The 14,456-nt window shown below is 41.6% G+C and overlaps 1 protein-coding gene across 1 annotated transcript in view; it reads left to right on the top strand.

Moving 5' to 3' along the window:
- The window catches only part of LOC145414545 (uncharacterized), a 266,969-nt gene that overhangs the window by 192,018 nt on the left and 60,495 nt on the right, over positions 1 to 14,456 (top strand). Inside the window, exons 23-25 of the mRNA XM_080284065.1 lie at positions 896 to 1,015; positions 4,035 to 4,204; positions 8,002 to 8,198. Of these exons, the coding sequence (XP_080140191.1) occupies positions 896 to 1,015; positions 4,035 to 4,204; positions 8,002 to 8,198 (487 nt within the window). The remainder of the gene's footprint in view (positions 1 to 895; positions 1,016 to 4,034; positions 4,205 to 8,001; positions 8,199 to 14,456) is intronic.

The following is a 14,456-nucleotide window of genomic DNA, read 5'->3' as shown; positions in this document are numbered from 1 at the left end:
CTACCACACTCAATAAACTTATGCCACAATAATTCTTGCACTCATTTCGCTCACCTTTATTTTTGTACAGAGGTACAGTCACTGCTTTTTTTCCACTCTGCTGGCACAGTTTTACTCATCCATGCCTTCTTACATACCTCCAACAAGCACTTCATTCCACTCTTTCCACAGCACTTAACCATCTCTGCATATACCTCATCAACCACAGCTATTTTCCTATTTTTCAGCTGCTTCACAGCGCTCTTCACCTGTGCGACTGTCATGTTTCCTGGCATTGCATTCCTTCTCTGCACACCCCCAAGTCCAATCATATTTACAGTGGCTTAGATCTCTCTATTCAAAATATTCTTTCCAAAATATTCTTTCCATCTGGTCCATACTTCATCCCCATCGGTTAATAATCGTCCACCTAGATCCTTCACGCCTTCACATTTTTTCCACTTTCACTTCTGTTTTAATTTTCCATCTTGACAACCAATTTTTGTATGTGGTTTGTAGTTATGGCCAGTATGGTATTTCCTAAGGATTGTAATAGTGCAGTGTAGTTGAAATTGGGCCACAGCTAAAGAAACATATGCATTTTGTGGCTGTTTTTGGTTTTATTGCTCAAATCTAAGAGCTGTACCAGTATTATTAAAATTGAGAATATTAAGTTGTGGATTACCCCTCAGGTTTGATGATAAGATCTGAAGACAGTGATGATAAAACATGTCTGACGTTTTGTATTATTGCTGACTACACTGAAATATGGGATGCAAAGTGATGTCATCAAACAGCCACAGGTGTTCTGTTAATAGCTATAAAATTTATGGACTTTCTACTTCTGGAACCTTTGTGCACACAGTTTTGATAATATGGTTGTAAGTCATATGTTGATATATATTGGCTTCAACAGGTACAGCAGCTATTCAGTGTGTATCGGGATGAGACCCTCACCGTGACCAACCCAGGTGTGGAGGAACGACGACTGTTCTTCAGACCACTGTTCTATGCCACCATGCTTTCCAGGCCTAAGGTGCAGTACTCATGTCATTATAATCCCTCATCATTGCAGTCATACAGGTTTCTTATCTTTAATACTCTTAAAACCCATTACTGTAGTTTTAGTTTTATAACCACTCCCAGTTGCAGATCATTGCTCACATTTAATATGCCCTCCTGTTTGGTAAGTTCCAAAGTTATATAACTGCTGATTCTGGCATTTTTGCTCGTATTGATATTTATTTCATCCATCCATCATCCAATCCCACATTGCCCCATGAGGAGTTACTATCCAAGTATATTTGATATGGAAACTGTAATAATTTGCATTGTTCCAGGATTTCAGTCTCACCAGCTTTCTCACATATGCAGATGTTGTTTACTGGTAATGTTACTTTGTCTAATGAATGTATTCTCTTTTTATACAATTTTATAGAATTGGGTGAATAATATAGTATAGCAAATCCTCATTATGAGCCTTTTTTATTTGTTTATTTCATTTTATTTTATTTTATTTTTAGTGGTCCTATTAGCCAGTAAATCCTCAGTAAATTACAGAAAACTTTCAAATTCATCATCATCATCCGGACCTCCTTTCCCATCCCAGGGCGGGGTGAGGAGTAGCAGTGTCCAGACAGCCCAAATTTGCCCAATCCAGTGGGCCACACTTCCATTCACTCATCATTCAAGCCCCTGGAATCCTGGCTGTATCGGACACGCCAAAAACCTCCACCACATTTTGTAGCTTCACATAAATGTATCCAATAGAGTCAGTCCAGACGCTGCCACGTTAAAAAGGGGTGCCAAATCTCTGATCATGCGCTTCTCCTTACAACATTCATCCAGCCAGCTCGATGTCTTGTCAGTTCCCTAGTCTCACCGACTTCTAAATCTCTCTTCCCCACCCACTCATCCACCATATCTCTTCTTCACCTTCTTCTTGGCCTACCTCACCTCCAGCCTTCTTCAAATTCGCTCAGATATACAGTAAGACCTCACTATAATGGACTAATTGGGGCTCACACCATTCCGAAAAATGCGAAATTCCAATAAAAGCGACATCCGGACTTACCCCTGCTAATCTGGACTTTTTCCGATATATCAGACATTAGTCCTGATTGCATGAACAGTTTTTAAACTGTTTTGACTGCCACTGTGGTACTGTATTGTGTTATAACTTCACTACTTTAATCAAATGGTATAATATATATAATAATACTGTACTGTACACTGATAAATATGTCTTTTATTTTCCTTTTTGTGGTGAACATAGCTGAAGTGGTCTGGCAGTCCAGACTGCTTCTGGCTTTATTGGACTTTTTTTTTATATATAGGAATTTAGTCCGGTAGCACCTCGAGTCTGATAAAAGCGGAGTCCGGTCTATTGAAGTCCATTATATCAACGTTTTACTGTACCTTTTTCACCACTCTGTTGTTATCCATCCTCTCAACATGACCATACCATCTCAGTACACTCTCTTCAATTCTGGTGTCCACCGACTTCCTCGATCCACATATTTCACGAATCACATTATTTCGTATCCTATCCGCACTCTGTACTCCACGTACATTCCTCAGCAGTCCCATCTCCACTGCTGTCACTTTTGACTTTTCATTTTCATGCTACACCATAGTCTCACATCCATATGTTAAGTTGGCACTAAGACTCCATCATGTGAACCTTGTGCAGCTGCAACACTCAAGCCTTTGTTTCTTATCAAGGCCTTCATTGCACCAGCAACTTTTCTTCCTTGTGTCACACTATTTTCAACTTCTTTTGCACATTTTCCTCTCTTTTCTATCACTGTACCCAGGTATTTGAACTCTCTCACCAATTCCAGTCTCTCTCCATTCACTGTAACATTTCACTGGGAGTCACCTTCTCTCTCAGTAACCATCACTTTACTCTTTTCTACATTTACTCTCAGGGAATGATGCCCACAGACATCAGCAAAACTCTGCACGAGCCTACCAAGTTCTTGTTCGATATTTGCAACCAGTACTGCATCATCAGCATACAACAAATTTGAGATATTCCATCCATCACCACTGATTACCAACACCATCCCTCTCTCCATTACTTGTGTTTTTACTTCTCTCATCACCCTATCCATATATATATCGAACAACCATGGGGATATCACACAACCTTGTTGCATGCCCACACCGATCGTGAACCATTCACTTAGATGCCCATTAACCCTCACACATGCTTCACTACCATCATAAAAACTCTTGACGACACCTAGCAGCATACCATCCACACTGCACATGCGCAAAACTTTCCTCAATCCTTCTCTGTTCACTTTGTCGTATGCTTTTTCAATATCCATGAATGCCATAAACGCCTTATGGTCCTTCTCACAAGCCTTCTCTGCTGTCCTCTGCCACTCCTAAAGCCACCCTGTACATCACTCACTAAGACTTCTGATATCTCTCTTACTTTCTCTATGATAAGTCATAGATATATCTTTCCTGCCACACTCAATAAACTTATGCCGCAATAATTCTTGCACTCACTTCGCTCACCTTTATTTCAAATTACTGTAATAATATATTGCTGCCTCTAAGGTCGTTATGCCTAATTATGTAGTATATTGCTTTTTGTAAAACCCCATCAATCTAGTGACATTTTGTTTTTTTCTTCCTTTCTCCAGGCAGTTTTGTATGGCTTTAGGGAGACTGAGCGGGAGTTCTGAGATGTAACTTTCATTAAACCCTTCACTGCAAAACATATCCCCTAAGTTGAATGAAATAATTAGGTAGTAGCAAAAATTAACTCAAATACTTCATTGAATTGGTGTTAAGTAAATGTTCCTATAGCTCTTTCACTTTAACTTGGCACAGATTTTCATCCTTTTGCAGCTTATTTCATGTAGCTTAATCACAGAAAGACAATACAAAGCTCTACAAACTTTCCATAGCACTTCTGTTTGATTATCATCATATTCTAGTGTTTACCTACTGTATTATGAACTCAGCAACATGATCTGACTGATGGCATTTTTAGGCCAAGTTAAAGGCAGAACTTCCAGCAAACACTGATTTTGCAGGCTCGACATAACAAACGGGTACTGGAGGAACTCCCTGTGGTAGAACAGCCAGAATCATGCAGCCTCAATTCTAAGGAGATACGGCGGCTGGAGGAGTTAGAGGAGGCCACTTTAAGGGAGCTGCGGATATTCTTGCGTGAGATCTGTGCCAAGCTAGCCAGAAACCGAACGTAAGTCCGACCATTGCTTTGTGACCAGGGCACCTATGAATTTTATTTGGGCTAATGCCAGATCCATCCTTCCATCCATCCATCCATTATCCAATCCTGTGTTGCCCCATGTGGAATGTAGGAGCCCAGGACTAAGCAAGTTGGCCCTACCATTCAAGGTGAGAGTGACCGGCCTCACTCATCCCTAAGTGTCATTACATGAGTAATAAACCCCTACCATCCCTTGGATATAAACCTGCACAGGCTCAGTCCAATTGGAGTGCCTTAATCACCCACTAAACCACCAGTTGCCTTAACCACCAGGTACCATAATGTTGGTAATTAGAGTCTCTATGAATTCTAGTTCACGGTCTAGCCCGCCAGGTGTCCATAGTGTCGTTCTAGAAAATGGGGACAAGGGACTGTAAAGAGTAATCAGTTACGGATTTTTTTTTTTTTTTTTTTTTTAAGCTTAAACTATACTTGAAAGTACTTTTCATTATTCAACTTATATATAAAGATGCAGTATCTAATATTAATAAAAGAATGTTATCCTTGTGCGAATACTGCAAAATTTGTAAGGAAATTTAACAACTACTAACAATTTAGGGCCTTATCACATGTTCCAGAACAGCCAGTGGTTACTAAAGTGATTTATTATATACCCAGAAACTATGGTAAGATTGTAAATGGTAATATAAACGCATATCACTGTCTGTGACTATTGATATAAATTGGCCAAGATATGAAATGAAGAATCTCTGGCATCTTCATGCAGATGCCTGCCACGCTGCCAGGCGCATGATCATCATTCTAGGGCTAAGTCGCAGATGAAATCTAAACGGAATGTAGGATGGAAGGCTACGGTATTCCATGCAATATGCTCAAGACATTTTACTGACTGGATAGAAAATGGGTTATCATCCCAATTTGTTCATAAATGGGGATCTGGGAATACCAGTAATTTCCCATGAACACAAGCAGTCCATCTTGATTCACCTACACTCTTGCCATCAGTTGGCTCAACTTGATCCAGTATATCAGGATGTTCAAGAGTTTCTCACTATCTGTATTAGTTTTGCTTTACTATATCCTGAGTGAGGCACTGATCCTTGTCTTAAGTATTGCTTAAGATGTGCAACAGTCCATTTTTCAAACGAATTTGGCTCCATACTGCACGTGGTGAATCATGCAACTGGTGTCGTGTACACGGAGTGACATACCGGAAGCTACCGTTCCCTTCTCTTTAGCCTAAATTAACCTAACCTAACCAAACCTAAACTAACCTTACCTAACCTTACCTTAGATCAACCTAACCTAAATTAACTTCACTAACCTTAATTAACGAAATGACAGATTTCACAATCTGCCTGTAACATACATATCTATATATATCTATATATCGACCTGTAATTATCTATACTGTAGGTCAGTAAGACATCCAACCATCTTCCTGACACATGTAGTTCATAAAATATTGTTGATAAATGGCATAATACTTGAGATAACATGCGGATACTTTACGCATAACAGCTAAAGGGCACTCTGCACATGCGCACTGAGCGGAATGGTAACTTCCAGCATGTCTCTCCATGCAGACGACATCTGGGGTCGGTCAGCTGGGATGGCTTTGTTATTGTTCAAAGCCAGAAAACATATTACGGTATAAGTGTGAGATACTACATACGGTGTTACTATGATTGGGAAATGACTACCATGTAATGGAATGTACTGCAGCTAAATACTTGGGTGAATTCACTGAATGCTGCTGCTGGATTTAAAGAAAAATGAATGATGCATGTACCAAATATATCCCAAGACGAACGCACTCAGCAACGAACACAAGGACAAAGAAGCACTTGCAGTTATCGTACAATACTGCACATACAGTAATCCCATCACTATCCGATGTAATAGAGCCAAAGGCATGTCCAGAAAGTGGTCCTGTCCGGAAAGTGGGCACCTGCCTGCTGGACTGGTACTTAAGGACCCTAACCCAGCCTAACTTTGAAAGCCACCTAAATAACTCCCTGCCGGACATGCATAGCACCTGTTTAAACCTATTTAAGACCCTGTTCACACCAGTGATGGACATAAAACATGAAATAAATGAAAAGGAATCAAAGAATAAGAAATTACAAGTGACTGTAACTCAACCAGGGTACTTACAGCACGTCTGTGGCCACCTTCTTAAGGCTTTGGCAGTGGTGAAAATGCTCTTGAAGCGCGTACAGTAATCCATTGTTGTGCTGCACTTACAGTAATTTTTTGCACTGTAAGTTATAATTGTTTAACACTGCACGTTGTTAATTGCACCACGCCAGTTTCAACCACCAGTTTGCACTCCACAGTTAATCCTTTGCACTCTGAATTCTAATTTCTTAACACAGCACAACACTGTAAATTCCCGTGTGGTCTACTGGCGAGGTATTGCAGTTTATTCGCAAAAAAACGAGCACGTGTGGCATCCACTGCGATAAGCATCCACTCGTGATCGAAGTTAAGTAGTAACTGTTGGAGTGTTGGTGACGGGGAAACAGAGTTGCCAGATCGCAACAGCCACATTACCAAACTCCTCCATTTGCATTACCTAATTTAACTTTTCGTTACCAAATTCGTAAAGGTAGCATTTATTCTTCATTAATTACATATACAAATGCAAATACATGTACTCACTCTCCTTATAATTAACAGCATGTTGATTATTTTCACACTGTGTAGGCTAGCAAATTAATCAGAGAGAGCAGACAATGCACAATCTCCATCCTGTGTCCTCATACATGTGAAAAATCCATTTGGTAATGCGTTATTCTGATTCATTACCTAACGAAATTTTAATTACCATATTGGCCCACATTTGGTAATGAAAAATACCAAATGGCAACCCTGAGAGGGGAGGGGGGAGGAAGGAAGGGGTGAAGGGGCCGTGGTGTAAACAGCTGTTCGGCGCTGTGCGGCAATTTCAAATTACGGGAGGGAAAAATTTCGGATTGGGGGGGGGGGGGGGCATGAAGGTCCAGGTCCACAATGTCCAGTAAGTGGGGTGTCCGGAAAGTGGGCTTCCAGATAGTATAGGGATTACTGTATATTACATGTCATACAGAAAATAAATGAGAAAAATACGTTCGTCAGAAATATGTTGAAATATATACATATACAGTATATGGATATTTCGTGTTGTCCACATTTTCAATTTTTTGTCCGGAAGCTACACTATGGACACCTGGCAGGCTAGGCCATGAACTAGAATTCGTGAAGACCTCAGTTCAAGAGAAATCCTGGTACTCAAAGGGGTAATGCTAGATAAGTCACTGCTGTGGCCCTTTGCTTTCATACACATGAGCTTGATGCTGTATTGACGTATGATTTATGCTGATGGCATACATAACACAAGGTTAGCTTGAAAGTTGCTATGTTAAGAGCTAGAGAATGGTAAAGCTAATTCAGACTGTCATTGATCATTACAGAAGTCTGGTGTCCTGCATTATCATATTGTACTGATGTTTTGGACTCTCTGTCATGTCACGTATCTTTTTGCACAGTTAGAAGTGAAGTAAAAAGGTATTATTATTTATGTACAGAATCTTTCTGAGCCAAGTGATAGGTTTTGGGAAAGGTGTAGTTTTGTTTGAAGTTTTTTAGGGTTGTAAGGTAGAGCCAGGATTCTGGGGCTTGAATAATTACTGAATGAGTATCTGGCCAATTTCAAAGGTTATACTGTTAGTAATTTTCTTTCCTTAGGTGGGAAAAAGATGTCTGGATGATAATGCTACTGATGCCAAAGTTGGTAATCTTTCTGCTATTCTGCTTGGGCACAGGTTCTACATCTTTACAAAGCCTGTAGATGAGGAAGAGGTGCCTGACTACCGCTCCATCATCAAGGAACCAATGGACTTGGAAACAATGATGACAAAAATTGACCACCACCAGTATGAGTGTGCCCAGGACTTCCTCCGGGATATTGACCTCATTTGCACCAATGCTTTAGAGTACAACCCTGATCGTGACCCTGAAGGTGTGTATACACAGTATTTACTATATGTTGCATTTAGGGTAAGAATTTGTGGTTGTTTGCATACAATTTTTTTTATAAGATGAACTTGGTAATTTGCCACACAAGCATCACTCATGCATAAAACTTCTTCATAAGTAAATAAATTCAGAGTCCAAGCTGAGACCCACACATTACTACAAGTGTAGTGAGAGCTTCAGAATATTGTAATTAACTGGTTGTGGCACTTGGTTTATATTCCATCTAAAAACATAAACTGTTCGTGGGCAATCTCAGTGCAGTATTTGGGATTCATTAACCCCTAGGCTGCGGCGGCCCTAAACATTTCCTATGTCTTTGGTGCTTAAAAAAATTTGTTTTCATCGTGTGTTTTGACTCACTTAAACCTGACCAAACAAGGTAACATTTTAGTCAGACAAAGTTTAAACTCCACACTGATGATTTGCTCACTCATCAAGCCTGAGCATGCAGTAGGTGCAAAAAATGACCGAAAAGTTCACAGTATTTTACGCGGCTCATCCTAAATGTACAACGCAGTCTACCGATTGGCATTTCCAGTATGCTATATGCAGCTGAGGGGTTAAGAAGAAAAACGTATTTTAATCCTATCAGGCTTCTAGGTGGGGCAGATTATGTCAGCGCTAGAGACAGCTGCTCTTGCACTGGCCTGCATCTTCGTGCTGGAAAATTATTCTTTGATCGCTCAGTGTAAATACACTTATCATGATAGAATGTTGGTTTCGGTGTCATTTTAAAGCTGATTGGTTGTACTCTATCATAGTATGTTCTAAAAAGGGAAAACAAATAAAATAATAAGTCAAAATGATGCATTGAAGTTAAGCAAAAACCAAAAATTTTATACCTAGCTATACAAAAATATTTGGCAAAAAAAAAAAAAAAAAAATAATAATAATAATAATAATAAAGTGTGGGGGCGCTCACCTATCCACTCACTCAATGTAGTGCTGCTGTCGGGTGTCTGTCCTTTCCTCACCTCCATCCATTTTTCCTTCCATCGTCTTCGGTCTTCCTTTCCTTCATTCCTTCTTTGTCGTTTTGCCCACGGGTAACTTTACACTCCCTCTTCGATCTTTCTTTCCTTCATTCTTTCCTTTTCCTTCTGCCTGTGGGTGACTCTACATTGAGTGACAAGTCAATTGGTTTCCTGTACACCAGGAAACCATTTACTATGCTGGGTAGTAACCATATAACCAAATTTTGGCACCTGGTGGTTTAGTGGGTAATTATTGTGCTCCAATCGGATTGAGCTGGTGAAGGTTTATATCCAAGGTGTGGTTGGGGTTGATTGCTCATGTAATGCCTCTCAAGGATGAGTGAGGCTGGTCACTCTCATCTTAAATGTCGGGACCAACTTGCCTAACCCCGTGCTCCTACGCACCTCATGGAGCAATGTAGGATTGGATGATGGATGGATGAATAAAGTTATATAAATCTGATTTAAACTGTGCAAAGCTACATTAAACCACCTTTACAGTGATACATAGATTATAGTTATTTCAGCGTTTTATTGCGCGGTAAAGCAAAACAAAAAAGTTGCACAAGTTTTTATGAGTCCTGGCCGCATATTTGCTTCACGATCTTTTTTTGATCAGTCAGTGTAAATACACTTTTTATGATATGATGCTGATTGTGGTGTTATTTTGCAGCTGAATGGCTGTACTTTATCATAATATGTTCAAAAAAGGAAAACAAAGAAAATAAAAAGTCAAAATGACAAGTTGAAGTTTGGCGAAAACCAAAAATTTTATTCCTTGCTGTAGGAAAATCTGTCTGTCTATCTATGTACCTAGGCTGCTTCCCCCAAGGAAAGGGAGGTAGCTGAGACAGGATGACACACTCCCAATTTGCTCATCCACTCGGCACATTCATTCGCATCTTAGCCCCAAAGGGAGAAGGGACAGATCTTCACCGCACCACACCGCACTAGGGTCAATTTCGCAGTGCAGTCAGTGACATCCACAACAGGTCCCGACAGCAGAGCTGGTTTACCCCTGCCACATCATGATGGACCCATCCCTTTACCCGCATCTGACCTGATCAGACCAAATGCAGGAGAATATCCCCTCAGGGCTGTGTCATTTATTCATTCACAATTTCTCTCCAATCATTTCTATCACGTAGAAAAATATTCATCAGAAGAAACCTACTGATGATATATAATCCATCCATCCATCATCCAATCCTGTGTTTCCCCATGAGGAGCATAGGAGCCCAGATCTAGGCAAGTTGGCCCGACATTTAAGATGAGAGTGACTAACCCTGGGGGTAGGGGGGTTTTCAAGAAGGCCCCCAGTATCCCTGCTTGTTGTACGAGGCGACTAAAAGGGTTGGCGGAGGGTTAGTGCCCTCCCCGGAAAACAGCTAACTAAAAAGACAAACAATAAGCCTCGGACAAGGACTGACCAAAAGATGACGACCAAGGACCGGACAATGGACATGGTATGGATCGCATCATGGAATGTGAGGGGTGCAAATGATAAGGTAAAAGAGAGAGAGATTGTCCAGGTGCTTGAGGGTGCGAAAGTGGATGTATGTGGAGTAACTGAAACTAAATGGAGAGGAGAGAATGGGAGTATGGATGGGGTATATGTGCCGGAGTAGGTAAGAATGAGAGGGCAAAAGAAGGAGTGTGTATGGTTGTGAGTAAAAGATGGAAGAAGAACATAAGAGAATATGGATCAGTTGGGTCAAGGATTTTGTGGGTAAGATTGAAAGTTAGAATACAAATGTGGGCGATTGTGTGCGTGTATGTGCCAATGCAAGGTCCTGCGAGCAGAGTGAGAGAAGAGTTCGAGACAAATGTGGAAGTGTGTATGGAAAAGTTTGGTAGAAATGAGAGTGTTTTTGATTGGTGATATGAATGGTAAAGTAGGGAATGTGAAGGTGGATGAAATAGTTGGTGAGTGGGGTGTGCCTGCTGAGATAGATGAGAATGGCTGTGCGTTAGTGGACATTTTTGCCGGGAGGGGTTTGGTGATAGCCAATACCCTCTTCAGGCACAAAATGATCCACAGGTATACATGGCGAGTGATGAGAAGGGTGGGTGGTGACCTGAATGAAAGGAAGGCAGTAATTGATTATGTGTGTGTGGATGAAAGGATGCGAAGATGTGTAATGGATGCAAGAGCATATAGAGGTTGGGGGAGTGGACTTTCTGACCACTACTTGGTGGTGGCCAGAATCAAGATCCAAATAAGATAGAGAAATTGAAGAAGGGAAGGGCGGGAAGTAGGAGTAGATCCAAGGAGAATGGAAAGGTTACAAGAGGATGAGAAAAAGGCAGAATATAAGAGAGAAGTGGAGGAATGATTGGGTAAATATGAATTGGAGCAGATGGGGGATGTGGAAGGTGTGTGCAGGATATTCACAGAAGAAATATGTGCAGCATGTGATGTGGTGTGTGGGGTGAAGAGAAGACAAAAGGGGGTGCAAGGAACAGCATGGTGGAATGAAGAGGTGAGACAGGCTGTGGCACAAAAGAAGAAAGCATACAATGAATGGATGAGAAATAGGGGCGTGGAGGAAATTGAGAGACAGAAGAGAGAGTTATATGTAGAAAGGAAGAGAGAGGTGAAAAGATTAGTAAGAGAGAGTAAGAAGAGAGTGGATGAGGAATTTGGAAGGAATTTGAGTGTAAAATGGAGGGACTGTAAGAAAATGTTCTGGAAAGAGGTGAAGAGAGTAAGACAGGGTGGCAGTGAAGTTAGCAGGGGAGTGAAAGATAAAAATGGTAGATTACTAGTTGAGAAGGGAGAAAAAGTGAGCAGATGGAGAGAACACTTTAAGGAATTGTGGAACATAGAGATTGGAAGTAATGCAAGTATAAGTGGCTGGGAGGAGGAGGGAGGTGAGAAGACAGGAAGAAATCAGTAGGATAGAAGTTGTGGAAGCAATGAAGAAGACAAATTTGGGAAAGCCCCAGGAATTGATGGAGTGTGTGGTGAAATGCTGAAACATGGGGGACAGGTAGAATGGATGTGGAAGATGTGCAGATTGGCCTGGGTGGAAGGTAGTCCCGGAGGATTGGAAGTCAGGTATAATTATTCCCTTGTACAAAGGGAAAGGGGAAAAAGAAGTGTGTGGTAATTATAGGGGCATTTGTCTTCGTTGTGTAATAGGAAAAGTGTATGGTAGGATACTTATTGACAGAGTTAGAGAAAGAACAGAGGAATTAGTTGGAGAAGAACAGGGAGGCTTTAGGAAGGGAAGAGGTTATGTAGATCAGATATTCATTCTTAGATCTTTAGTGGAAAAGTTTCTAGAGAAGGGAAAGAAGTTGTATGCGGCTTTCATGGATTTGGAGAAAGCATATGACAGGGTGGATAGACAAGGATTGTGGAAAGTATTAAGAATATATGGAGTAGATGGGAAGTTGCTGAATGCTGTGAAGAGTATGTATGATGGTGCTAAGGCTGCAATGCATGTGAATGGTGAATAGAGTGAATTTTTCTCTTTGAAGGTTGGGTTGAAACAGGGATGTGTCATGTTTCCATGGTTGTTCAATCTGTACATGGATGGGGTAATAAAAGAAGTACAAAGTAGGGCAGTAGATGTTGGAGTGGCCCTGGTAAGAGAGGATAGTGTTTGGAAACTTCATGTACTGTTGTTTGCAGATGATACTGTGTTGTTGAGTGAAGATGAAGGGGATCTGCAAGGCTTGGTGACGAGTTTGGGAGAGTGTGTAAGAAACAGAATCTAAAGGTGAATGTAGGGAAGGGTAAAGTGATGGTCTTTGAGAGAGGTGAAGTCAATGAATGTACAGTGAGGTTGGATGATGAGGAAATGGAAAATTTGAGTACGTTTAAGTACTTGGGTAGTGTGATGAGTAAGAATGGAAGTTTGGAGGGTGAAGTGCTTGAGAGGGTGCAGCAGGGAAGAAAGGTTGCTGGTTCCTTGAAAGCAGTGATAAGAAACAGGGAAGTGAGCATGGAAGTGAAAAAGTTACTACATGAGAGTATTGTGATACCAACTCTTAACATATGGAAGTGATGCTTGGACGTTGTTGGAAGGACGCAAGTCAAGATGAGAGCAGTGGAAATGAGTTATTTAAGAGGAGCCTGTGGAGTCACATGGAGAGACAGGCTGCCAAATGAGGATATAAAGGAGCATTGTGGTGTGGATGTGATTGGAAGCGTTAGGAGGAACACACTGAGGTGGTTTGGCCATGTGGAGAGGATGGAGGGTGAGAGACTGATGAGGAGAGTGTATGTGAGTGAGGTGGAGGGGGGAGAGGGAGGGGGAGACCGAGGATGAGATGGAGGGATTGGGTGGAGAGGTATATGAGAGAGGGGGGTTCAAGTTGGGAGCAAGGCAGTGAAATGGCGGGGGACAGGGCGACGTGGAGGCGATTTGTTTGTGGCCACCCAGTACGGGATTGAGGTATCTGGCAATAGATAGATAGATAGGTAGTGACTAGCCTCACTCGTCCCTTTGTAGCATTACTTAGGAATAAACCCCAACCACCCCTTGGATATAATACTACACGGACTTAATCTGACTGGAGCACTTTAATTACCCACTAAACTACCTGGCACCATAATTTGGTTATATGGTTACCACCCAGAGTAGTGAATGGTTTCGTGGTGTACAAGAAACCATTTGACTTGTCATTGATTGTAGAGTCACCCATATGCAGAAGGAAGAGAAAAAATGAAGGAAAGATAAACAGAAGAGGGTGTGTAAAGTCATCCTTAGGCAGAAGGAAGAGGAAGGGAGAGAGGAAAGGGCAGACACCTAAAGCAGCACTACATCGAGTGAGTGGATGGTGAGCGCCCCCACCTGCCACAAAGAAGATATATAAACCTGGTTTCATCCAGCCAGCCAGCCATCATCGAATCCTAGGTCGTCCCATGAGGAGCATAGGAACCCTGGGCAAGGCAAGTTGGTTCTGGCATGTAAGATGAGAGTGACCAACCTCACTCATCCGTGAGTGGCATTACAGGAGCATTGAGCCCCAACCACCCCTTGGATATATACCTACACAGGCTCAATCCAATTAGGGCACCTTATTTACCCACTGAACCACCAGGCACCATAATGTGGTTACATGATTACCACCCAGCGTAGTAAATGGTTTCCGGGTGTACAGGAAACCATTTGGCTTGCCACTCAGTGTAGAGTCACCCATAGGCAGAAGGACGAGGACAAGGAAAGAACGAAGGAAAGACAGAAGAGGGAGTGTAAAGTCACCTGTAGGCAAAAGAAAGAGGAAAGAAAGACGGAAGAGGAAGGATAGAAGAG

The sequence above is a fragment of the Coenobita brevimanus genome, chromosome 100, assembly GCF_032717465.1.
Source record: "Coenobita brevimanus isolate Jiangsu-jjx chromosome 100, ASM3271746v2, whole genome shotgun sequence".
NCBI classification, from domain to species: domain Eukaryota; kingdom Metazoa; phylum Arthropoda; class Malacostraca; order Decapoda; family Coenobitidae; genus Coenobita; species Coenobita brevimanus.
Note: the sequence above shows the minus strand (reverse complement) of the source record. Positions and strands in the feature narration are given on the sequence as shown.